At 51.3% G+C, this 26614-nt stretch overlaps 1 protein-coding gene across 1 annotated transcript in view; it reads left to right on the forward strand.

Moving 5' to 3' along the window:
- Positions 1-26614, forward strand: part of ITGA11 (integrin subunit alpha 11) — a 110511-nt gene that overhangs the window by 41114 nt on the left and 42783 nt on the right. Inside the window, exons 3-7 of the mRNA XM_036087083.2 lie at positions 10828-10928; positions 15695-15786; positions 18955-19069; positions 21456-21583; positions 22825-22973. Coding sequence (XP_035942976.2) covers positions 10828-10928; positions 15695-15786; positions 18955-19069; positions 21456-21583; positions 22825-22973 — 585 coding nt within the window. The remainder of the gene's footprint in view (positions 1-10827; positions 10929-15694; positions 15787-18954; positions 19070-21455; positions 21584-22824; positions 22974-26614) is intronic.

The raw sequence follows: 26614 nt of genomic DNA on the forward strand, positions 1-26614 counted from the left end.
TCTCCATCGAGCAGTTGCCTGCTCCAGAAAGGCTTCCCAGATGGCTGAGCAAGTGCCCTTCCTCTGTGCCCCCACCACACCGGTGCCCCGGCTCGTAGCACTGTCCTCCACCCTGATATCATCGGGTGCAGGTCTCTCGGCCCCCTCCAAATCAAGGGTGTGGACTGCGCTCCATTCAGTTTTCCATCCTCAGTACCCAGCTCATAGTGAGCATTCAGTGACTCCTTCTCTGAACTGAATCTGCCCAAGCTCTATTTCACAGATGAGGACACAGGCCCAGAGAGGGCAGGGGGCTCCCCCCAGGTCACTTAGCCTGTCTGGGAGCAGATCGGAATTAACCATAAACGTGACAACAGGCCCCAAGCTGAAAAACAGCATCTGTTGTTTTGCCCCTTCTCCCCTTTTGTTCCTTTTCCCAAGTCCGGCTGGCGGAAGGGGCAGCGGACTCAGTAGGACTATGGAGTATCCCAGCTGTGCCTCAGCCTCTACCCAGAGCCTCTGACATTCTCTGGGCCTTGCTGTCTTCTTCAGCCAGATGCGGATGAGTTCTTGTGTGCTTGCCTCCCCTGGCCCTGGGGGCAATGCCATGAGCTGTGGGCTGCATATGCTGCTCACATTTTGAGTATCACCAGCCTGATCGTGAACCCGAGGAAGCAGGCCTGCCTGGGAGAGAGAACAGGGGCTTCCAAGGCCCCTGGCCCTGCTACCAAGTACGGACTGAGGAGCTGCCACGACACTGAAACCATACATTCCACTGAGCAACATCTGCCCAAACTACCCATGTGTTTACATTTCATTTTCGGAGGACAGAGTTGTTATAAAAGTGGGGGGAAGAATCAACCCTGAGCGTGACTCAGAAAAACAAGCAAGCTTGTCAGACATTTTGAAAAGAGAAGGGGGGATCCTTACGCTCCCCTCTCCGAAGGGAAGCCAGCCCACAGCCACCTTCCTGGGGAGCACCAGGCCAAGGGCATTCCAAAGTTGGAGGCCCAGCTGCAGAGGGGGCCCAGAAGAACTCAGCTCTGCTCCTAGCTACCTACCCCCCAAGAAGTTGAGTGAAGATTCAACTCATCTTTGCAAAATGAGCAGCATCCTCCAGCTGTCCATCTGCATATTCACTCAGGAAGCAATTATTAAGCCTAGACTGCGTTCAAGGTACATTGACCAGCACCAAAGGGGAGACTTAAAGGTGGATCGCGGTCTCACTCTCTGCTCTCTCGAGGCAAATTTTCTAAAGGAGAGAAAAAACAGACAGGAAGGGTAGAAACAAAGCTTCATGGGAAGTGAGAGAGAGCTTTCAGCTGAGAGATCAAGGAGGGGGTCCTGGAAGAAGAGGCACTGAAGAGTGGATGGAAGGGGGCAGGCTCAAGAGTTTGGAATTAGGGAACTGCACACACAGAGGCAGGAAGGAGAGTTCCAGGTCTGGTGAAAACTAGGACAAGTGGCCCCAGGAGACTGGCATCCGGGTGTGTGAAGGGGAGGGGCGCTGAGCTAAACGGCACAAGCTGGCCACTCCGTTCTTCACGGTCAGTGGGTCAGGTTCTCGTTTTCCCTTCCAGTGGGCTGAGATTGTCCTTTGCAGTCACTTTCCCTCACTCTTCCCTCTGCTGCAACTTAGGAAAAAATGCTGTTTGGATGTAAGCTGAGGTGGACCCAGAAGTTTCCAGGAACCAAGCAGAAAACCAAGCTTGTGAAGTCAACAGCTGTGATGATGTTTGTCAGGCGAACATCTCGTGCCCAAGATGACGGGGGCCAGCTCCAGGGCCTGCCTGCACAGTAACAGGCACGGGCTTTGTCCCCACTGACTGCACTGTCCCGAGTAGCTACTCGAGCATGGAGCCTTGTTTACTCATTAGTGCTGATGAAAGGCTGCATCTCGAGCTCTATCCATACCCCCATCGAGCAGCCACTCCTCTGCTAGCCCTACTGGTGGTAGGATCTGCCGTCAGAAAGATCCATGGAAGAAGCCTGTCCTGAGCTGTTTGAGCAGGAGATTTCAGCATCCCCGCACCCAGACTGGGAGGCCATGGGCTCTAGGTGTCCTGTCCCTTTGATGCCTAGGACTCCTCACCCCATGGGAGGGGGCACAGTCAGAGACGGGTCAGAGTGGGACCCAGGGCAGGGGCCCAGAGACCAGGTCTAAGTGTGGCATTGATATATACTGACACGGACACTTGTTCAAATATAAAATAATTAAGTGAAAATAGTTCACTACAGAACCATGTGTGTAGAATATTCCATTTTCCAAATTCGCTCCGTAAATGCCTAGAAGGTTTTCTGCACCCCTGTTGCTAGTGGTCGTTATCTACAGAGGGCTGGGTGAAGGAGGGGAAGCCTTGCATATTATACTTTGCACAGTTCTGCACTATGAACATTAAACAGCAAGCATGTATCACTTATGTGTTAAGTTACGTGTTTTCTTGTGACCAAAAGAAACAAATTAAAAGAAAAAGAAAAAAACATTCCTGGACAGTTAAGAAGGTTGCCGTGATCATGATCCCCAGATGTAGTAAAAATTCCTGGGACACACGTGCTTTTTCACATGTCCACATGTTCACATATCTGCTTCCTGCCTGAACATTTGGGAGCTTCTAAGAATAGATTCCTGGGCCCTGTCCCCAGCTGGCTGAATGAGAACCTTCTGGATGTGAGGCCCAGGAACCTGAATTGGTAACTCCCCAGGTGCCTCTGATGACCAGCAAGGTCTGGGGCGCACCACCCTCAAAACCCTAGTAGCCCAGGTGTGTTCGGTCCCATTCAGTAGATGAGAACACTGAGGCCCAGGGCAGTTAACAGCCTTATCTCAGGTGTTGGCTCCTCCAATAGAGCTTGTTCCACTCTCCCAGCCAGATTAACAGGTGTTGGGAGACCAAGAAGGGCCTGTAGTCAGTGGTCCCAAATTGCAGGCTATGGGATAACAGTCATCCCGCTGAGCCAGGTGATTGGCTAATTCATCCAACAATTGTATTTTGGGGAGCTACTCTGTGCCAGGCACTCTCATGGGTGCTGGGGTGTCTAGAGATGCAAACCTGACCAACGAGGTCCTCACTCCCTTGCAGCTCACATTCTACTGGAAGATAGGGATGATGAACAGGGGGCACCTGGGTAGCTCAGTCGTTAAGCGACTGCCTTTGGCTCAGGTCATGATCCCAGGATCCTGGGATCAAGACCCGCATCGGGCTCCCTGCTCGGCGGGGGACCTGCTTCTCCCTCTGCCTGCCGCCCCACCCCCAAGTGCTCTCTCTGTGTCAAAAAATTTTTAAAAAGATGAAAAAAAAATTTTTTTAAAAGATGATGAATGGGAAAAAAATTAAAAAGGCATTTTCAAGGGCACCTGGGTGGTGAAGTTCGTTGAGCACCCGATTCTTGGTTTCGGCTCAGGTCCTGATCTCACTGTAGTGAGATGGAGCCCCACATCGGGCTCCACACTGAGCCCAGAGTCTGCTTGAGATTCTCTCTCTCTGTCTTTCCCTCTGCCCCTTCCACTCATGTTCTCTCTCTCTCTCAAATAAATAAATCTTTTAAAAAAAAAAAGAAGTTGTCTTCAGAGACGGGGAAGTGCTATCGGAAGCTAAGGCAGGGTGGTGAGACAGGAGTGGCAGGTGGTCAGGAAAGGCGCCCTTGGGGGAGGTGACATTGGAGCTGAGCCCCAAGTGACAGACCCAGCCATGCCACATTCAGAGCCACCCTGATAAAAGGGGGGACAGGCACGTGAGTGGCAGTGAGCAAACACAGAGCATTAGCAGGCAGAGTAAAGAGGGTGGATTTTACTGGAATGGATTTGGGGCTTTGAGCTCAGCTAGGGTTGCAGGTCACCCTATGTATTATGATTACATGCATCAGCATCCCCTGGAGGGCCTGTTAATACACAGATGCTGGGTCCCCCTTTTAGTTTCTGATTCTGTCAGTTTTGGGGTGGGGGGTGGAGGGCAGGATGTTGCATTTCTAACCAGCTCCAGGGGAGGCTGATGCTGCTGGTCTGGGAACCACTTTGAGAACCACTGGAGTGTTGTAACGACCTCTTAACCTGCCTGTCTCACCGGGGAGGCTCCTCTGGAAACCTCCGGAAGGCAAGATGACATCATACGCGTTGTCATGCCCCCAGTGCTTGGTGGTTTAGCAGGGGCTCAATAAATGCTCATGATTCATGAATGAATGAGGGCGTGGATCACCAGGAGCAGCAAATACATGCAAAACCCTTAGAATGGAACAAGCACTATGTAACTGTATTAGGGTTCTCCAGAGAAACAGCACCGATAGGATGTGTGTGTATATGTGTGTGTATACATATACATATATAAAGAGATTTTTTTTTAAGATTTTATTTATTTATTTGACAGAGACACAGCGAGAGCGGGAACACAAGCAGGGGGAGTGGGAGAGGGAGAAGCAGGCTTTCCGCGGAGCAGGGAGCCCGATGTGGGGCTCGATCCCAGGACCCTGAGATCACGACCTGAGCCGAAGGCAGACGCCCAACGACTGAACCACCCAGGCGCCCCTATATAAAGAGATTTATTATAAGGAGTTGGTTCACATGATTATGGAGGCTGGTGAGTCCCAAGATCTGCAGGGTACATCAGCAAGCTGGAGACTCAGAGGAGCCAATGGGGTAGTTACTGTGTGAAGGGCCGCTGGCTGGAGACCTAGGAGAGCGGAAGTTTCCATTTGAGACCGCAAATAAGAAAAAGCCAATGTCTCAGTTCCAAGGCAGTCTGTTAGGAAGGATTCTCTGTTACTGGGGCTAGGGTCAGCCCTCTTGTCTTCAGGCCTTCGACTGTTTGAATGAGGCCCACCCACACGAGGGAGGACAATCTGCTTTCCTCAGTCTTCAGATTTAAATGCTCATCTCATCCCAGAACACCCTCGCAGATACACCCAGAATAATGTTTGACCAAATGTCTGAACACCCCTAGCCCTGTCAAGTTGGCACATAAAATTAATCCTCACTGTATATGTGTTTGTTTCAAATGCACACAAAGGATTTCTACCTCTGGTGGGGGTTGCACAGGGGCAGGGGGAGTTAGGGATGTGCTGGCAGAGGAGGCTTCATTTTTCTGGCCCCCAGGAGTCCAGGCCTTGCCAGGCCTCTGAGCCACAAGCCCCTCTGACCGAACCAGGAAGATCAGCAGGTGCCAGGAGGGCTCTCCCTCTGCACCCTGCCCCCAGCCAATACAGCCCCAGGGCCCCCGCCCCAGCACCGGGTTTGCTGCACTCAGCACTTCCCCAGCCCCATCTTGAACACATTAACCACCCTATTCCTGCTGGCTGCAGGAGATTACATTTTCCATGGAGAGAGAGGGAGAGGAAAAACCTCAGTAAAGGAATAGTCTCTCCTTTGTTCCCCTGAGCTCTCTGCTCTTCAAGTGGACCTCCCTCCCCGATGCCCCTATCTGATTTCAGGGAAGGAAAATGGAGCCAAGAAAAAAGTGGAGCAAAGGGCCTGGGTGGGTTTGAGTGGAGTAGGGGTGCTGGGAGAGAGGAACAGGTGAGGGAGGGAATAGGATGGGTGGGAGAGGAGGAGGCAAGAGGCCCCTGGAGGATAAGCCCAGCTGGCTCCAGGGGGGCAGCCCCTCTCCACGCTGGGCCTTCTGAACTGGCCACTCTTTCACAGTGGTGGAAAGAGCACTAGACTTGGAGTCCCAGTGTCTCTCCACAGCCTTGTCACATCACCTTCTGAGCCTCAGATACTAACTGCCCTTCCAGCCTCAAAGCTGTTCTGGTGATCAAAATCAAGTGCAATTCAACGACACCAAAAGGGTTTCATTAAAATGAAAAAAAAATAATCAATGATAGTCGGATTTCCTAGGATGCGAGGGCCAGGTCTGGCAGAGAGGGGCAAAGAGGCTGCCCGGGGAGCAGATGAAACCCCACATCCTGCCTTTGCTCAGCAGTTTGTGCTGACCTCTGGGCTCAGGACCTCCTCGGAGGGCAGGCCCATCAGTAGGAAGTTTCCTCTTTCCTTCCCCAAGACTCTGATGGCCTTTTTGTGCCCCTGGCTTCTGCTGACCCCATTTGCTGGGGAGCTAAGCTGTTCACACCCACCTCCCCAGGCTCAGCCGGTAAAAGGCTGAGCTGAGCCTAGAGCCCCAGCCCCTGCCCCCATGCTTTCCACCCTCCCGGCTTTGGGGGACCATTGCCCTGGGAATCAGGATGCCATGCACTGTGTGCTCTGAGACCTGAGACATTGGACTTCCCTGCTCTGGCTTCCGATGACTCACTGTCATGTCGTGAGGCTGACCCAAGGAACCTCTCAGTTTCCTCTCGGCTCCAATGGCCTGCCCGGTCAGTTACCAGGTAACCAGAAACCCCAGGAGTGCAGAGCTCCCTGTCCAAGGAGCTGTTGTAAGAGTGATGCACATAGAACAAAAGAATTTCTGTTCCCAAAGGCTGGACCAGGGGACGGTTTTATGCATTCAGCTAAACAACCAGAGAAATAATATACGTGGTGTCTCTGAATCCACCCACCACTCGCGGCAAAGTAAGTCTATGCCCCAGATGGAGCAGGAGCTGAAGGATAGGAATCTGCTCCTCTCTCTTTGGCCTTGGATGTCAGGTTCCTCTTACAGCATGGTAATATATGGAATTTCTAAGGGTAATTTTAACTATGTGGATTTTTTGGCACACTCTAGTTAGATGTCTATGGTTATAAATATCTGAAAACTCAACCCAAACAGGTTTATATGTAAAAAGTAGTTATTGCTTCAGGTAGAGTTTGATCTGGGGGCTTACAGTATCATCAGGACTTCAGCTCCTTCTCTTAATGCTTCTCTCAGCCCTCCCTCTGTCCATGCATCAGCTCACAACTCTCGTTGCCACAAGGTGGCTGCCGGCAATTCCACGGCTTACATCTACATATGGCGTCCAGAGAAAAGGAACTACTTTGGTCCCTGAGTCCCAAGCAGAAGTCCCGAGATTCACTCTGATGGGGGTGACCCTGACTTAATCACTGCAGCCAGGGGATAAACTTGGCCTCGCCTGAGGTATGTGCTCAGTCCCTAGAACTGGGAATGGAGCCAGGTTCCCTGGATCCCCAAACAAAAACGAGGACTGTGGGAAGAGAGACATGGGACCCAGGGAAGCAAGCAACACTGACTCTAAATGGAAGCTGGATCACTCCTTTGCACAGAAAATACTCCATTTCTCAGTAACCCTTTTTCTGGGCACTGAACTTGGGGCTCCTCTTAGGTCTGAGGCAAAGCCAAAAGCTCTGGAAGCCACTGCTGCAGCTCTGGACCATCAACCATAAGGTCAGAGAAGCTGATAGGTACCTCTTTACCGAGGACCTTCCAGACCACCCAATGCTAGTCCTGGCAGCAAGGCCAGATGAGGACATCTCAGCCTTCAAGGAATTATGATAAACTACTGGCCACAGCAGGCAGGAGAGATTACATGCTAGTTCATGTGGGAAAGCATGGGGTAATCAGGGAGGACTTCCTGGAGTAGGTGGGAATTTTGCCAGATCTCAAAGGGATGGTGTCCGGGGTGGGATGTGCACTCCACTGGGCATGGGTAGGACAGTATACTTGGGGCACAGAAATAAAATGATTCAAGTTCTATTTAAGTTTATATTTTATCTGAAAAAAACCCATTACTGATATTTAAGATACAGACTAACAGTTTCACAGTAGTACAATTTACATATAAATTTATACACATTGGAGGTACATGTTACCTTTTTTTTCTGATAGGAGCATGCGTTTGAAAAGGTTCAGAGGCTGAAATTGCCTTGAAGGATAGAGCTAAGGATAAGCGGAGGTCAGGATGAGTTCCCATGGGGCCCTGTTGGAGAGGGTGTGAGGTACAGAGCCAGGACTTGCTGGGAGCCAAGGAGCCCGGCACCCAGCAGGGCCACACCTGCCTTCCTCAGGTGGCCTTCTCTCCGGGGAGCCTCCTCCCTTGGCAAGGTCCTGCTTCTATAGAGGGCAGCCACCAGGGAGGGGTCCCACAGGGCTGTGGCTGAAGCCTGCCACCAATTCTCCCACCCGCAGCAGCCCTGATCCCAGAAGAATGCCGGGAGCCCACAGCCAGTGAGTCACAGCACACAGCCCATGGAAAGGGCCTGATGCTCGCCATGACCTTTGGGGTTTGTCTTGCTGTCTGGGGCCCACACCACAGGGACTGGTGTCCTGCCCCCAGAGGCATGGCAAGCCTGAGGCCGCAGATGGCTATATAAGGCTGAGGCCACAGGGGATGGCCAGGGCTGCCAGACCCCAGGAGCCATTTGGCTGGTCTCGGTGGTGACGCAAACATTTTCCCTGGGCTTGGGCAGTTACCCCCTCACAGTGAGATTGAATCATAGCCTCAAAACCTCAAGTCTGACAGGCGCACGTAACGGTAAGACTCGAGAATGGTAAAGAAGGCTGACCCAGGCCTCACTGCATGGCAAAGAAATATTTGGGGCAACACAGACAAAGCTGTACCAGGAGAACCAGTCGTGGCTCTGCCACAGACAGATTGGGGGGCCTGGGTCAGCTCCCCTCTTGGGGCCTCAGCTTCTGCATCTGTAATATGGGGACAGTATGCCCTGTCCTGCCACCTCGTGAGATGCCAACGTCCCCCAGGGAAATCAGGTCTGGAGAATGGAGAGGGGAGGTAGGGGCTGGCCCTTGTTCTTTGAAAAGAACAACACCTGGTCTTGAGGCAAGTTTGGGGTCACAATGATTTGGTGGATTTAACTGCCAGATTGTTACATGCTGGACATTGCCAGACCACATGACCTTAGTCTTTTTTTTTTTTTTAAAGATTTTATTTATTCATTTGACAGAGAGAACACAAGTAGGCAGAGAGGCAGGCAGAGGGAGAGGGAGAAGCAGGCTCTCCATTGAGCAGGGAGCCCGACGTGGGGCTCGATCCCAGGACTCTGGGATCACGACCTGAGCCGAAGGCAGCCGCTCAACCAACTGAGCCACCCAGGCGCCCCATGACCTTAGTCTTTCTGCATAGGTTACTTAGAGATAGCCCCTCTGGTTTCCGAATGACTTTTGACATCTGTGACTTCACACAGAGATAGTACGGGGGTTGATAACCCCATTTCACAGCTAAGAAAACCAAGGTCTGGAAAGTTCAATGACCTCTCAAGACCACACAGACCACAGCCCCTACAATCTCAGCCCAAAGGCCTATCCCTGTGTTGGGGGCCCCATCAAGTAGGCCGCTGAGGCCTCAAAGTTCCACTCCATAAAATGGGCAGAGTTGTGAGGAGTCCACCTTATCAGGCTGCTGAGGTGTTTTCTAGAAGACACATGGAGACAGGTTTTCTAGCAGATGGTCATGGTTTTTCTGACCTAGAACCTGCTGCACCTAGTTCTCCCAGGGGCACCATATGAGGTGTTCCTCAAAAGCATTCTTTCTAGCAAGCACTCACCAGCAGGCGGTGGGGCCCTGGAGGGAACATCCCTTTGGAGACTGGGTCACATATCAGGTTGACCTTGAAAACTAGAGCAGCCAGAAAAGCAAGCTTGGAGCCCAAGGCTCACTTACTGATAATTCCCTCTCTCCCCCCCCCATCTCCCTCTCTCCCCCCCTCCCTCCCTCTCTTCATCCTTCTTTTCCTCCCTCCGTCCCTGGCTTTCTCTTCCTCTCTCCCTCCCTTCCTGTCTCTCTCCCTCCCTCCCTGTCTCTCTCTCTCCTCTCCCTCTCTCTCTCCCTCCCTCACTCATTCTCTACCTCTCTCCTTCCCTCCTTCCCTCCCTTTCTCTTTGTCTCTCTCTGTGTCTCTCTGTCTCTCCCTCTCTCTCCCCACCCCCCCTTGCTGAAAAGAATGCAGCAGCCTTGACCACACAATCGCTCACAGAATTAAGTAGCCAAAATCACATCGTCTAGACAAACAGATTTTATGGGTCCAATTAATTCCTGCTGGTCAAAAATAGGCATGCTTAATAAGCGGATATATTTAGAATCTGTCATTATCTGGTTCCCAGGGGAGAAAGCTCAGCTCTTATTTCATAAACTCTAATTTCAAACAGAGCTCTGTTAACCACCCCCTTCAGACCTCTCACGCTTCCCTGAGAGCAGAGAGAGGTGGGCAGGAGCGGGGGCCAGGGGCCATCTGACCACAAGAAGCCACTGGAGTCCTGGGTAGCCTGAACCTCCAAGCCTGTCCTCTCTCAGCCATCAGAAGTCAGAAGACACGATTGCTTCTTTGGGCAAGTAAGGTCACAAAGGCATAGGCTCAAGGCGGAGGCCCCAGCTGGGTGCCTGCCCCTGGCCACGCTTTAGCCCCACTGGGTGCCTCGCCCACCTTGAGCAAAGATTTAGTGGCTCGGGAAGCAGCCATGAATGACCACTAGGCACCATGCCCCCCCACCCCTGGGTCCCCAGCGGAAAGACTGTCACGTACGATGAGGAATGAGGCCCTCCACAGGTCCTAACACATGGCCAAGACTCTATGGCTCCAAAACCATCATTCCTCTGCCTGAATGACCACCACTACCACCCTCCCACTGTTTGACAAACTCATCATCACCCGTTAAGACCCAGGCCAACCACACCTCCCCCATGACATCTGCCCTGCTGTCTTCTCCCAGGGACTAACCTCCATCCCATTTGGTCTTCATCAGAACCCATGTGGTCTTCATCTCTGTATCTCTAGATCTTGGCAAGGGCCCAGAGTAGGTCACAGGCCCCATGACTTCGTGCCAAACACCTGGTGTCCCTCTCCCTGGGAGACACAGTTCTGAGTTGGAGGGTCTGCACACGGCTGCCCCTGAGCATTTCCTCCCGCCTTCCTCACCCCATCTTCCCCTCAGTACCGCCCTCCCTGTTCCAACCTCTGCCAGGAAGAAGCACCTCCTCCAGCGTCTTTACTTGTCTTCTTTTCCTTCCCAGGCTGGTCGTGGGTGCTCCATTGGAAACCAATGGCCACCAGAAGACGGGAGACGTGTACAAGTGTCCAGTGACCCATGGGAACTGCACCAAGCTCAACCTGGGTAATGTGAGCCTCTGGTCTCCCCACAGTGAGGCCAACCACCGTCTAGGGTGGGACAGGCTTTAAAGCACGTCCATGCCCACAGTCACACTGGCTTCTCCCACTCACCCTGGGGTCGCTGCCCCTATTTTACAGATGAGCAAGCTGAGGCCAGAGAGAGGAAGCCACTTTCTCAGAGTTGCACCAGCTTGTCAGGGGCCAGCCAGGATGCAAACTTTGCCCTCCAGTGTACCCGGCCGTTGCTCTTTCCGACTCCCTCACTGCCCCTCAATGCAAGGCTTTCTCTCCCAGCGGGAGAAAGACATTTCCTGTCTTCTTTCCAGTTTTGAAGTAATAACAATAGCGAATATTCATATATCTTCTATAATGTTCCCTGTGTGCCCGGCACTGGTTTAAGCACTTTTAGGGATTTTTGACTCGTTTAATCCCCTCGACGACCATTCGAGATTTAAGGTAACAAAGGAGGGAATGGCAGCAGGGGGAGGTGAGGGCATCTGTCGAGAGTCCCCTAGCTAAGAAGTAGCGAGGCCGGGGTTCCAATCCAGGCAGCCCTCAGCCACCCTGCCGTCAGTGAGCAGCATGGCCTTCCAGAAATGAAGGCGTTGTCCTCACCCAAGAGCCCCGCAGGATCCGTGTGGGCGTATGCGTGTGCGCATGTGTGCACATCCTTGTGCATCTGTGAAAACACCCATGCTAGTCCTCTAAAGCACTTGCACTCTGTCCTAAACATCACACCATGGCTTTGCTTTCAGAAGGGAGCGAAAGTTCCATTTGGGCTGAGATGCTGCCATCTCAGCCCTGCCGCTAAGGCTTGCCTTCCCCAGAGCCAGGACCCTTGGCCTCCCCGCCTTCTAGGAAGGCAGCCTCTGGCCCCCAGCAGCCAGCCGAGGGGTGGGGCTACCTGGGGAGGTGAAGCCGGCGGGGCGGGCCTGGTGGGGGAGGTGGCAGAGCTTCAACAGATAAGCAGATGGAGGCAAAGGCCCGCATCAAAGAGAAAGCCCAAGAACCCAGATCCCCAGGGCAGCCAGCTGTCCCATCACATGGTGCCGGACGCTCCCGCTGTCCACATCTGCGTCCGCACCGTGGGTGGGAAGTTCAAACCCCTAGCACAGCCGGGGCCCAGACTCCAGTAAGGAAACAGTCTGGGGGGAGGCGGGAGCCTCGCTGGTGGCTCACAGAACCCAATCACCCCCACCCTGAAGGCACAGGCTTCTGAAACAAGCCCCGCTGGGTTTCTCCTTCCAGCTGGACCGTTTCTGCGCTGTGTGTCCATAGGGAGTTCACATCCTGTCTCTGAGCCTCGGTTCGCTCATGTGTAAAGTGAGGAGGGTGGACTCGATGACCCTAGGATCTATTCCAGGTCTAATATGTCCCCAAATTTTACTGAAAACCTAGTATGTGCCAAGCACTGTGCTAGTTTCTGGGGAAACAGCAGGGCACAGGAAGCCAAGGGCTCTCCTGGGAGAGGACAAGAAGCAAGCAGACAAACTAGAAATCAGGTAGAGGTAGACAGGCATGCTGCTACAGGGAGGGAGAAATGCTGTGTGATCAACCACAGAGCTATGAGAGGAGAGGCTGGGGAGGGAGGCGGCGGGGAGGGGATTCTACCTTAGTAAGGTGGTCAGGGGAGGCCTCCTTAAGCAGGTAACATTTGAGCAAAGGTCCGATGGCAAGGAGTCAGGTGGAGCCAGAGTATGCCAGGCAGTGGGAGAGCACGTGCAAAGGCCCTGAGGTGGGAATGAGCTTACTCTGAAAGAAGGGCCGCACAGCTGGGGCAGAGGGAGCGAGGAGGGGGTGGGAGGGGTGAGCACTGGGTCCAGGCTAAGGCCGCTGAGAGAAGCTCCTGGTCCAGGTGGGGACATAGACGCATGAACTCATCATTTAGTTTCCTTTACTGCTCTGATTTCCAGTGTGGATCCTATTTCCCTCCAAAGGAGGAGGAGCCCCTGCTGGCAGTGAGAGCCATGAAGCCATCAGACCCTGGAAAACATTCCCGAACTGGGGCATAAGCTGGGAGGTGGTGGGCAGCAGAGTGAGTCAGAGCAGAGGAAAAGAACCGATCATGAAGCCCTTCATTTGAGGAATGTTTCTTTCCCTCCCACCAAGGAGAAAGTGTAAGGCAGGAAGACCATCTGTCAGTTTATCCCCACAGTGGAAAACGCAAGGCTGGGAAACCTGACTCCTGGGTTTTCCTATGGCCTTTCCAGGCTGTGAGCCTCACCAAGCCAGGAATGTTCTTTCTTCTCTCTCCAGGGAAGGCTAAATGGGTGGCAGACATTCACAACTCAGTGTGAAAAAGCCTGTCACTGGCACTTTCTTCCCGACACCTGGATGAAGTCGGGGTTTTAACGAAGGGCAGAGGCTCAGGCAGAGGATGCGATTCTGGAAGGCTGGCTCCGCGTGAGGAAGGCCTTGTGCCACACAGTCCTCAAACAGACCCACTGAGAAAGATGCTAGTCTCTCCTGCTCACAGAGGAGCAGACCGAACCCAGGAGAGGGTGGTGACTGCCCCAAGTCCACAAGGCCTGTATGCAGCAAAAGCAGGATGTGAGCTTGAGTCTCCCCTACCATGTTCATCGGCTTCTGGGTCAGCAATCTGACTAAGGACTTGGTCACTGAGACCAGGGGGAAGGAGATGGTACACAGTGAGGTGAGGTGAGGTGAGGTGAAGTAAGGTGAGGTGAAGTGAGGTGAAGTAAGGTGAGGTGAAGTGAGGTGAAGTGAGGTGAGGTGAGGTGAGGTGAGGTGAGGTGAGGTGAAGTAAGGTGAGGTGAGGTGAGGTGGGGTGATGTGAGGTGAGGTGAGGTGAGGTGAGGTGAGGTGAGGTGAAGTGAGGTGAGGTGAGGTGAGGTGAGGTGAGGTGAGGTGAAGTAAGGTGAGGTGAAGTGAGGTGGGGTGATGTGAGGTGAGGTGAAGTGAGGTGAGGTGAAGTGAGGTGGGGTGATGTGAGGTGAGGTGAAGTGAGGTGAGGTGAGGTGAGGTGAAATAAGATGAGGTGAAGTGAGGTGGGGTGAGGTGAGGTGAGGTGAAGTGAGGTGAGGTGAGGTGAGGTGAAATAAGATGAGGTGAAGTGAGGTGGGGTGAGGTGAGGTGAGCTGAGGTGGAGTGAGGTGGGGTGGGGTGAGGTGAGGTGAGTTGAGGTGAGGTGAGGTGGGGTGAGGTGAGGTGAGCTGAGGTGGAGTGAGGTTGGCTGGGGTGAGGTGAGGTGAGGTAAGGTAAGGTGGGGGGGGTGCCCCTGACACAAACGGAGGGCAGAAGTCTCCAAGCTGCTGAGGGGTGGAGGTTGCCCAGTCAGGGCTTAGAGCTTCCTCTCCAGATTTCTCACTACCACCCCATTGCCACCACCACCCTGCCATCAGACAGGACAGCTCAGGATGGAATGGTGCACAGCCTGGACTCACGTCCCCACTCTCTCATCTACCAGCAACTGACCTTCTAGAAGTCACTAACCCTCTCTGCATCTCCATTTTCTCATCTGTGAAATGGGAATGTTGACTCCTGGGCCTCCCAGGACCAAGACGGGGTCCTGGGAGGGCACATGTGGGCAGTATTTTGTAAATGATATAGGCATTATAAAAACACAGGGTTATTACTATTCTTTTCTCTCTGGCTTCTTTGGATAGACAAAAACAAAACAACCCCAGTCACTCAGTCTCCAGCCAAGAGGGGCTGGATTTCGAAAGGAGCCTCACTACCAACTGGGGGAACCCAGAGAGAAAAAACAACCAACGCAGCTGTCCCCACCCCCAGCCCACAGCACAGTGAGGCGTCGAAGCTCGGGCCTCTGCTAATGCCCGGCCCCAGGCCCCTCTTCAGACTGACAGCCACCACCGAATCCAGATGCAAACCATTCTCAGTGGAGGCCACCCAAGTCCTTGGAAGTCGGCAGGGAAGACATCTACTTGCCCCTCACAGTACAGGAAGATTGACCTGCTCTGCATTTAATGAAATGCCCGGCTCACTTCCCCCCAAAACTCTACGCCCTGCCGCATGCCCACACACGTGTGTACACCCCAACAGCCACTGACACTTCTGGGGGAGCCAAGCTTGCCTCGTTCCCTTCAGTGGTCTGGTGGAATGATTTTGTCAAACCTCCACAGAATCTTTTTGAGCAATTCTAATCTGCCCCAGCCCTCTCCTGACACTCAGCTAGCTGATAGTAATCCTGCTCCTAATCAGTTCTCTTGACAGCCAACCACAGAAGGATGTTCTCGCAAGACCTCAAACACCTGTAGAGAGCTCTTGCTGTCCTGGGAGAGAATTGGTTATCGTATGTCAGTTTATCAGATGAGCAGAGAGCCAGGGTCACGGGAGGACCCGGACCACTAAGTTTTGATGGCAGACCGGCTTGAAGGAAAATGTGGAGGGGACGCTGCCCAGAGGAAGCCAGCCTAAGTCAGGCGTTCTGGAAGATGCAGGACGGGACACATGAGGAATGCTAGGGACCGGTCAGATGTCTGGAGGAGGAAAAATGCTGGAGTAGGCAATGCTCTGCCTAGTGCTTGCTGTGTGACCTTGAACAGGTTGCTTGGCCTCTCTGAGACTCAGTTTCCTCATCTCACAGGGAATTGTGAGGAAGTACTAAGCCATGTCTGGGCAAGACCTTAATATAGCATGGAGGGCTGCCTGGACGTGCAGGCGATCAAGGGTTCCAGAGGGGCGGGGAGAATCAGGAAGGACTCTGGTGGCGGACAGCTGCAGGGGGCTCTGGGTCGGGGTGGGCGGGGGGAGGGCGGCTGCTGGCTAAGTTTCTCCCTCCCACCCCAGGAAGGGTCACTCTGTCCAACGTGTCCGAGAGGAAGGACAATATGCGCCTCGGCCTGAGCCTGGCCACCAACCCCAAGGACAACAGCTTCCTGGTAAGAGCCACCCACCCTACCCTCTCTCCACATCCCCGCCCCTCTTGCCCCACAGACCCTCTGCTTGGGGCCAGGAGAGGCAGGGGGTGAGTCACTGTGTCCTTACACACTCACATTCTGTCCACACGCTCAGGGAGCAGCTCTGCCCCAGATTTCCTGCCTGTACCATTCTGCCAGTGTACCCTCAGCTTTTGAGGGGGACAGCCCCAGCAGGAAAACATATTGAGCTCTTTTGTGTGCACACCTTGGGGATGCAGGATAGACAGCCTGAAAGGAACAGGAATAAAGACGGCCAACGGTGTGAAGGGAGCCCATCCCTCCTTCTGGAGAGCCAAATTTCTGAGGCGGGGGTGGGGGAGGGCGCGAATCTCTGCTCTAGGTTCGGTCAAAGAAACAGGACACACCACACACCCTAAGAAGTCTCTGAAGGGAAGCCATAAATGAGAGAACACAGATTTACGACAACTGAGGGAAGAGATACAGAGCACTGGGACCCCCGGACTGTGCAGGGTTAGATGGGAAGGCTTTCTGGGGGAGGTTTTTTTTTTTAAGGATTTTATTTATTTATTTGGCAGAGAGAGACACAGCGAGAGCAGGTACACAAGCAGGGGGAGTGGGAGAGGGAGAAGCAGGTTTTCAGCCAAGCAGGGAGCCCAATGCGGGGCTCGATCCCAGGGTCCTGGGATCATGACCCGAGCCGAAGGCAGATGCTTAACGACTGAGCCACCCAGGTGCCCCTCTGGGGGAGGTTTTTTATTTGCTTTTCAAGAAGAGACAAGGGGTCTTAGCAGGGAAGAGAGAGGAGGGGGTATTTGTGCTGAAGTGGTAGGGACATTTATTCATTTCAACACCGATGCTTTGAGCCCTTACGATGTGCTGAGCCCAATGCCGGACACTGGGGATTCAGCAGTCAACAGAGCACCTGCCTCCCCTGGGGCTTCAGCTCTGGTGGGGGGAGAGCTGATAAGCCAACAAGGAGTGTAAACATGACGTTGGGGCAGGAAGGCCTGTCGTCAGAGGTCTCTGCACCCTGCACACAGGCAGCAAGTGCGGGTGGCATCATGGCGGACGCTGCCTGCTCCTTGCCGCCCTGGGTTGGGCAATGCTGGAGATTCAAAATAGGAGCCAGCTGGGACAGATAGTTCTAGAGACAGCTACAGGAGAAGAATTCAGAGAAACATTACCCCAGAAAGCCCAATAAAATGAGCCACTCGTTTTAAGATGGGAGGGCTTGTGTCGCTCTTTGTTCTTATCCAACAATATGTTTCTGTGGACAGGGGCGCCTGGGTGGCTCAGTCATTAAGCGTCTGCCTTCGGCTCAGGTCATGATCCCAGGGTCCTGGGATCGAGCCCCGCATCAGGCTTCCTGTTCGGCGGGAAGCCTGCTTCTCCCTCTCCCACTCCTCCTGCTTGTGTTCCCTCTCTCTGTGTGTCTCTCTCTGTCAAATAAATAAATAAAATCTTAAAAAAAAAAAATGTTTCTGTGGACAGATGGGACATTCAGGGTGTGGAGCACCAGACACCAGGACAACGAGATGAGTGGGATGCTCAGGGGCTGTGGAGAGCATAATGGCCCTGCCAGGGAAAGTCCAGAGGTGCCTTGGTGTGTGGTCAGCCCGCAGCCCTTCATCATCCCAACCAAGGGCAAACAGGACCCTGGGTCCTGTCCACACACAGACCTGTCAGGGGCTTTTTTGCTACTCCTTTTTCCTTCTGAGGCTCCTTATCATGTTCCTACCAAATTGATTTCATCTACTTCACAAGGTAGATGAAGTCCCAAGAAGGATTGTATGATACACCCTCTGGGGCTTCCATGGATTGGTTAAGTCCCTGGTTTATAAATGGCAACTTTTGTTCACTCATTCACTCATCCATTCATCCATTCACTCATCAGTCCATCCTCCAACCAATTGTTTATCTCTCCATTCATCTATTCATCCACCCATTCACTCATCCTTCCATCCATCCCTTCCTACACCCATCCATCATCCATTATCCATCATCCATCCATTCATCCATCCATCCATTATCCATCATTCATCCACCCACTCATCCATCTATCATCTACCCACCTATCTATCCATCATCCATTCATCCATCCATTATCCATCATCCAGCCACCCATCAATCTATCATCTATCCACCCATCCATCCATCTATCATCTATCAATCTATCCATCCATCATCCATCCTTCCACCCACCCTTTCATCCATCCATCATCCATCCACCCACTCATCCATCCATTATCTATCCATCTATCCATCCATCATCTTTCCATCTATTCATCCATCCATCATCATCTATCCATCTGTCCCTCCAGCCATCACCTATCCATCTATCCCTCTAGCCATCATCCATCATCCACCCTCCTTTATTCTCCCCCTACTTCCAGAAATAATTTACTGCAGCTTCAACAAAGGACAGAGATAAAACAAAACCCTTAAAATCTGACTAAAAAAAGAAAGCTAATTAAAGAAAGAAATTAGAAATGGAATAATTATTTTTCCAGACCAAAGGAAATTATAGGACAAAATTTAGTCCCGGGTTTCCTGGCAGCAAGACAAAAATGGAGGCATGTGGCTGGGCTTTCATTTTTAATGACCCTGACCCTGAGGGGGACTCATCACTTAATCTTTAAATGAGAAGCTGACATCAATGTGTTTGGTAGCAAATTTCAGAGAAGGAGGAGAAACATTCTTTTTTTTTTTCCCAATAAGACGCATGGGTATATTGTTGGAACCCAGTCCTGGAAGTTTTCACAGTAAGGACCTTCAGGTGACCTCTTCAGACAGAGAGGTTCTTCTAGTGACCTTGAAGGGTCCACTCTCATGGATGATGCTGCGTGGTGGATAGGGTGGGCAGGAAGGGTGAAGGAGAGTCACAACTCTAGGTGATGGGATAGAGAATGGGACCCTTGAAAATGCAACAAAGGAGGACTCTAAGATTAGTTTTTCTCCATTCCATCTGAAGCAAGAGAACTAGAACACGTTAGAGCAAGAAAGAATTCAGTTAGACTCCAAGAAGACTCTCCAAATCCTTGGAGTACCAATACTCAGATAGAGGATGTCTATCTTAGGTCATGGAGGTTGGGCTGGGCCAAAGGCTGTTGGGTCTGGACCCTCCCGGAGATCCCCCCACTGACTAGGGGTCTGCCCTGTGCTTCACAGGCCTGCAGCCCCCTCTGGTCTCACGAGTGTGGGAGTTCCTACTACACCACAGGGATGTGTTCGAGAGTCAACTCCAACTTCAGGTTCTCCAAGACGGTGGCCCCAGCTCTCCAAAGTAAGTAGCTTCAAATCTGCAGACCCATGCTGAGTGGCCGACGGTCATGGAAGGCTCCGAGCTCTGATCCCCCCCACCCTGCAGCTACAAAGCAGCACCTGGACTCGAGCCCCGCCCTGCTCCAGAACCTGTGGGTTACCCACAACAGAGTGTTGGTGGGAGGCCAACGAGCTGAGGTTATGAAGACAATCCTGGCAGGCAGAGAGGCTCACTGGAAACCCACTGTGAGTGAGGAAGAGGTTGCTGGGCCACCATGTAGAGCAGCAAGCCATGCTCAGCACAATTCTGGGGACCTTGTTCACTTAGACTACAATGTGAATGGTGCCCTCTGATGTTACGTGATGCAGTTGCCTTGTAGGTGGAAGGCCAAGGAAAACAGAAATATCCCTGGTAACGGCCCCCTCTGACTGGTGTTCCTGGATATCAGGAAGTTCTGCCCAGCTTGCCCAGAGGCTCATGGAACACAAAACCTCCCACTCACTCCCCACCAGCCAAGAAAATCTGGAGAAATAGTGTTTAGACCTTGTCTCCTGCAAGCCCAGACTACTTGGCTCCGAGCCTCACTATTTCCTCTGGGCTGAATACCGTCATCCAAGCAGCTGCTAACCCGTTTTATTGAGGGTGAAGGGATTAGCACCTCTGGCCAGGGGGGTGGGGAGGGGTGGGGGGGGACATCAGCACAGCAGGGGCTAGAAAGTGGTCCTTTTAAGGGTGAGGAGGAGGTGTTGATTCTATGCTCACAAAGTGGCCAAGGGAAAGGCGGTGCTGTGCTGGCAAGTTCGGTCACATGAGGTGTGAATGGGGAACCTCACCCCAGGCCAACAAATGACCATCTAAGCCTCCAGGAACTCCTCTGGTGGAGGCCTGCTCATCTGGCCCACCAGCAGCAGTGTGCTGGGAGCTTATCAGACATAGACCCCAGGGTACCCCCTCTGGAGGTCTGGGACAAGCCCCAGGGTGTGTGTACGTGGGAGTGAGTGAGTGTGTGCGTGTGTGTGTGTGTTCCCTGGAGTGTTCAGTCCTGTTTAGGAACCACAGATCTAAAGCAAAGTTCTTCCCAAGATGCTTTCAAAAAAAAAGTGAAATAGCAAGAAAGACATCAGCAGTAATAAATGCGTTCTAATAATAAAGATGGCTTAAAAATAAAAGAAACCTTGTTCCTACCACTGGATTAGGAACTCCGCCTAACCAAGGAGTTTCTGTCTCAGTTACGTCCCTGGCCGCCCGCACCACACAGCTGGCGGCAGGCATTAACCAGGCTGGAAAAGGACAAAGCTATCTGGCTGTGTTAGCCCAGAAGAATTGGGCCATCACATGCTGCACAAAGCGTGCAGGTGGGACGAGAATGTCTACATTCAAAGCCACCACCTTTTGTCTCTGGTGAGCACTGACTTCAACCAACTGCACCTTCATGGTGCAGGAGTTACTGGAATGGTTAACACACAGGAGTCTCCTGCCATTTTGCTATAAAGTGGATTTTACAACAGTGTGAAAATTCTCCAGTAGAAGTCGGCAGATACCCATATTTCAATATGATATAATCTAATATAGTATGTATATATCATATATTGGGACATCTAATTTCAAAGCAACCCTAACCGTTCACCAATAGAAATAAGTTACTTAGATTTTAAAAGATTGTTGCATTTGTTGCAGTACCAATGTTTCTTTGATGGTTTTTAGTGTTCATTTTAACTTGGTATTAATATTATAAGAATATAGAGAAACCTTTACGCTCAGAGCAGAAATAAAGGCACAAATGCTTGACCTGACGATGTCATTGTCACATTTACAAAGTACTTTGCTTAAAAATAAATAGAAAAAAATTTTTTAAAAATAAGAGGATCCGCTAAGATTTCTTGGGCACTGACTTTGTGCTCAGCCCTTTAGAAGCCTCATTTCCTTGATTCCTCCTGGCAACCTTCTCCTATCACCAAGCCTGTGTTTACGGCAGAAATAACAGGCACTGAGAGGTTAGGTGACTTGCCCAAGGTCACACAGCTAATGCCCGGCAAAGCCGGGAATCAAACGGTCTGTTGCTGGATCCCTCATCCTAAGCCATCACCCCTTACTGCTCTCCTAAAAAGTGAAGCTCATTCATTTGGGCTGAAAGCATTAGCCAGCTGATGGTAGGTTGGTCCCTGATGAAGAGCAGAGGGAGTCAGGGTGGATTTAAGCTTGGTTCAAACAGCCAGCACAGAGTGGCTGAGCAGAGCCAGGAATTCCTGGGCTCATCATTCATGTTGCCCAAATAAACTACTAGCCCAGAGAATTACATGCGTGTGACAGGGTCCTTCTTCTATTGTCCCCTGGACCCACACCTGGAGAATCAGAGACTGAAAGCACTGAGTTACTGGGCAGCCATGACCGTGTCCCCACTTCCCAGGGTGCCAGACCTACATGGACATCATCATTGTCCTGGATGGCTCCAACAGCATCTACCCCTGGGTGGAGGTTCAGCACTTCCTCATCAACATCCTGAAGAAGTTCTACATCGGCCCTGGGCAGATCCAGGTGAGTGTCTCCCTCCTCCTCTGACCAGGGCTCCCCAAACCTATGGAAGACTCTGGCCTGGGCCGTGGAGGAGCATCTTTGCACGTGCTAATGAGGTGTAGGTGCAAGGGCCAGGCCCAGGCCCTGCAGCCCAGGACGCCCACCTCTGCTGGGTGCATCCGGGGACGGTTCCGAGGAGGCCCCACTTCACCGGCCAAACCCGTCTTCTGGGATAGATGCCACCTATTAAGAAAAACTTTTCCTAGAGAGAGTAAGAAGGAAGGCAGGGAAGGTTGAGTGGATCCCTGCTGAGTGAGGCACAGGGGAGAATTAGACACACAGATCTTGAGAGAAGACCGAGAGGGGGAGGGAGGGAGGACATAGCTACCAGCAGGTGTCCGAAACGCCACCAGGCTAAAGAGGGGGTCGATTTATTCTGTATTGTTTTGGGTGGCCAAGTGAGGACTGACATTTAAGAGGTACGAGGTGGCAGATTACAAGTCATTCTAGGAAATTATTTTGTAACAATTAGAGCTGTTAAAAAGGCAGTGGGCTTTCTCAAGAAGTAATGACTTGCCCACAATGGGAAGGTCATCTTTAGGGTCTTGTGCACGAAAGTCTGGCCTTAAAAAGGCACCAGATAAACTTGGGGCCCATCCGACAGGAAGGTTTTATCATTCCAGTCCTACTATAGGCCCTTAAGGTTTTTTGTTTATTTTGAGGCTATTAATATTGTCTATATCTTATCAACCTTGGTGATAAAAGATTCTCTTCCAAGTTTTCAGGAACCTTGGTTCCAACCTTTGGTGAAAAATGCCATGGCCCTCCAGTCATTCTGCTCCTAATATTTTAGGCTTCAATCCTATGCTCAAGGAACATAATCTGTTGGGCCTTTCTTTATTTTTATTGTTTTTTGTTTTTTTGTTTTAAGAGAGAGAGTGCACAAGCTGGGAGGGGCAGAGGGAAAGGGAAAGAGAGAGAGTCCCAAGTAGGCTCCACGCTAGACACGGAGCCCAACGCGGGGCTCGATCCCACCTCACAGTCTCCCCTCTGGAGAGGCACCTTCCACCCACCTCACCAAGCCACCCATTCATTCCTGGAGCTCTGCAGAACTTTGCAGAATAGCTTCCCTTCCCAGTGACTCTTCCTTGGGAAGTTCCCCCGCCCTTCGCACTCCCCAACAGTTGCAGACAGAGAGATGACTCTGGGAAGCCTCACCGCCCACAGCACAGCTTTCAGGGGTCCTTTCTCTTCCCTCACAGGTTGGAGTTGTCCAATACGGAGAAGACGTGGTGCATGAATTTCACCTCAATGACTACAGGTCTGTACGAGATGTGGTGGAAGCTGCCAGCCACATTGAGCAGAGAGGAGGAACGGAGACCCGGACGGCATTTGGCATTGAATTTGCTCGGTAAAAAAAAAAAAAAATCCTAATAAAATAGAAATAATGATAATTTACTTAAATCTCAGATAACTTGTCTAGTTCTACATTGCTGTGTAACAAACCTCCACAAAATTCTGTACCTTGAGACAATAATTTATTAATCCCTCCAGGTTCTGAGGTTGACTGGGCTCGGCTGGTCCATTCTCTCTGGGGCTCTCTCCTATGGGTGTAGTCCAGTGTGTCAGCTGGGGCTCTTGTCATTGGAGGGGTTGACTGGACTGGACGTCCAAAATGGCACACTCATGAGGCTGGCAGTTGTCTCGGGCTGTTGGCTGGGAGCTCAGTGTGGGCTGGCGACCTGAGCACCCACACGTGGCCATGTGGCTTGGTTTTCTCGTGGTGTAGCAGCCAGGCTCTGAGAGGGAGCGTCCCAAGAGAGCTTTCCAAGAGGCCCCCACAGGAACTCTGAGACTGCCTTGACCTAGCCCCCAAAGTCCCAGATATAACTTTTGCCATATTCTATTGATCCAGCAAGTCATTAAGACCGGCCCAGGTTCAAGGGGAAGAGAACTTGATTCTGCCTCTTGATGGAGGAATGGCAAGGTCACATCACAGGAGAGCATTTGGAATGGGAGGTATTGTTGCAACCAACTTTGGAAAATGCGCTGTGCCACAGAGACCCATAAAAAAGTGGATAGGTTCCATGAGGGCAGAATCTTCCATGGAGTCTGTGTCATCAGTGGAGTGCGAGGAACATCGTTAAATGTAACTCCTAACTCCTGAGGTTGGAGACTCACGAGCCTGGCTCCTTAAAACCACACCAGTACCCACTCACCATGAAGATGAATGTTGCCTCTAGACAGCACCCTCACGGATGGCTCCGTGCTCTCCAGTGACACGGTCATTGCTCAGAACATTGTGCTCACCCCCACTGAAATCAGGAAGTGACTTTAGAAGCAATTCCCCAAGATCTTTTGAGCTGAGGCCTAAACCCCTAAGGTGACTACATCTAAGGCTAACGGATTTTAAATGTATAAATTCTACATCTACAAATATAAGCTCTGCTATGTCCATTGAGATCACAGGCCATTTTCATATAATCCCACCTCACATCAGATAAGCCAACGTGTTTAATAGAATTTAGCAGTAACGTGATTTCATGCGGTCAAACGATGAAACTTTCTCCAACCTTATAGCTCTTTATAATTAAGTTACAGCTCCACTAACATAATTCTGTTTGCTGGTAAAACTTGCTCAAATGTTTTTCCTAAATGAACCTGGCTCTTACTCATCCTCACAAAGAATGGGCCATGAGCCTCCCTCCGTGTGAAGATGGCTCTTACTCATCCTCAAAAGGAACGGGCCATTTTTCTGTTTTGCTGTCACTGGGATGAGTCCCTGAGCCCCCCACATGCGCTCATGGAATTGCTGGGGCAACAGAGGAAGCCGGTGCCCACTGGTGATCGTTTCCTCGGTGTGAACTAACTGACTCATACAGGGATGCAGCCCACCAACCCCAGGTCAATTACGAGTGTGGGACCCACCTAGTAGTTTGAACCAGTCGTGACTCATGAGCACTGCTGGGCCTCAAGTGAAGTTTGAAATCTGATCTCCTCAGCCTGCCAAGTCCCAGATTACAGGGGGTGTGTCTTAAAGTAAAAGGTTTGCTCTCCTCACTCAGTTATTCACAATGCATTTTTTTCTGTGTGCACCTGCAAAAGTATGAAGATCCAGGCCATGGACTTGAAGGGTTACAGAGACGGTAACCCGTGGCCCCCCCTGGCCCAGTCAGGAACTCTGAGAAGCATCAGCCTAAATCAGTGAGGATGAAAGGAGAGGATCTAAGGGAGGACTTGCTAAGAGGGGCTGGCATTTGGCTTGTCCTAAGAAGACCCCAGGATTCGATCAGGGAGAGGTGGAAAGAAGACATTCCATCCGGCCAAGGACAGAAGAGGGGGAAAGTCGAGGAATGTTTATATTTGGAGCCTTTTGACAATGGAATGGGGTTCCTGTTTGGGGGTATTAGAGCCAGATTGTGAGAATGATAATGTCATAGCTAAAACAACCACGAGTGGCCATGGAGGGCTCTTAGGCTCGAGAGTGTTTTCATCAGATATGCACGTAAAGATGAATCTGGTAGTCATGTATGGCTTGGAGGCCATGGGGACAATGATGTGATTCCACCTTAGTTCACTCAACACTTTTAATTAAGGGGAAAAAGCAGGAGGAAGGGCTCAGAAGGACAGAGGGATGACCGGGCCAGATTATGATGGGTTGATAGGCCATTGTCAGGACCCGAAAGAAATGGGAGCCAGTGCAGGTTTTGAGCAGAAAGGAGACATGATATGGCCTACTTGTCCATAGATCATTCTGGCTTCCAGAATGTGAGTTGAGATTATCAAGCTCTCACTGCTCTCAAGGAACTTATGATCTGATTTACAAGGGAACAAATCTAAGGTTTTTTACACAATAAAAAGTCACAATTTTAAATTTGATGATTCATGTCAATATTCACCCCATTGCAGATTCATACAGATATTCACACAATTCCACTATATGGAAATATGAACCTGAAAATTCTTGGCTCCCTATATAATAAAACCTGTTTCTCCCCTGCCATACTTTTTTTGCATGGAGTTTTGTGCCTGGGCCTGATCCTTCAATGAGGTGATGGAAACATCTAGAATCTCCTTTGAGGGACTGGCAGAATTCTTACTCCACTGGGTCAGGCTGATGCTCAAAATTTGCTATAGTCACATCAAGTGTACCTCTGGCCTCCTTCAGTTCATAGCTCATATTAAAACTCGATGGTCTTTGGGGCGCTTGGGTGGCTTAATCAGTTAAACGTCTGCCTTCTGCTCAGGTCATGATCCCGGCGTCCTGGGATCGAGCCCCACATCGGGCTCCCTGCTGAGCAGGGAGCCTCCTTCTTCTCTCCCTCTGCGTGGCTGCCCGTCTGCCTACTTGTATCTCTCTCTCTGTCAAATAAATAAATAAAATCTTAAAAAAAAACAAAAACAAAACTCAATGTTTTTTTTTAAGTCCGTCTATCCACAATATCATAGAGCTGAGAGAATGGCAGATGGTCTGTTCTCTTAACTGGGAGCTTGAAGATGCTCTGAACTAACTTCTTCCAGGCTTTGTGAATTCCTCAACATCTAAATCATGCACATCAGTTCATCAGCGTGCCGTGTCACAAGAGATACCTCTGGTGATGAGCTTTAACCTAGCATCGTGGAGCTTAAATCTGTGGGTCAGACCCAAGAGTCTCAGGGAAACATTTATTTTCAGATCCTTACTGGAAAATCCTACCTGCTGGGCCAGACTTTGGGTCCAGACCGTGTCATTCCTATTCAGAACCTCACGGTCTAAAGGAGGGTTGGCCACAGAGGCACCGAGAGCCAGTGATAGTTCCAGAGCCAGGTTTCCTGCTTCTGAGATGGGCTGCCAGCTCTAAGAGTCTCTCCGCAGTGTGGTGGGCCAGCAAACCAGGCCCTGGCCCCTGGCTGGATGGTCCAACAGGCAGGCCAAGCACCTGCTTCAGGCACTGAAAACAAAATAAAAAGCAAGAAAGAGGAGTATTTGTCACGGAATTTGATACTTAGTATTTCCTAAAATAGAATCAAAATAGTCCTTGTGGGAAAAGTCAGAACTTCGTTCAGGTTTCA

This window comes from Halichoerus grypus, chromosome 8, assembly GCF_964656455.1.
Source record: "Halichoerus grypus chromosome 8, mHalGry1.hap1.1, whole genome shotgun sequence".
NCBI classification, from domain to species: domain Eukaryota; kingdom Metazoa; phylum Chordata; class Mammalia; order Carnivora; family Phocidae; genus Halichoerus; species Halichoerus grypus.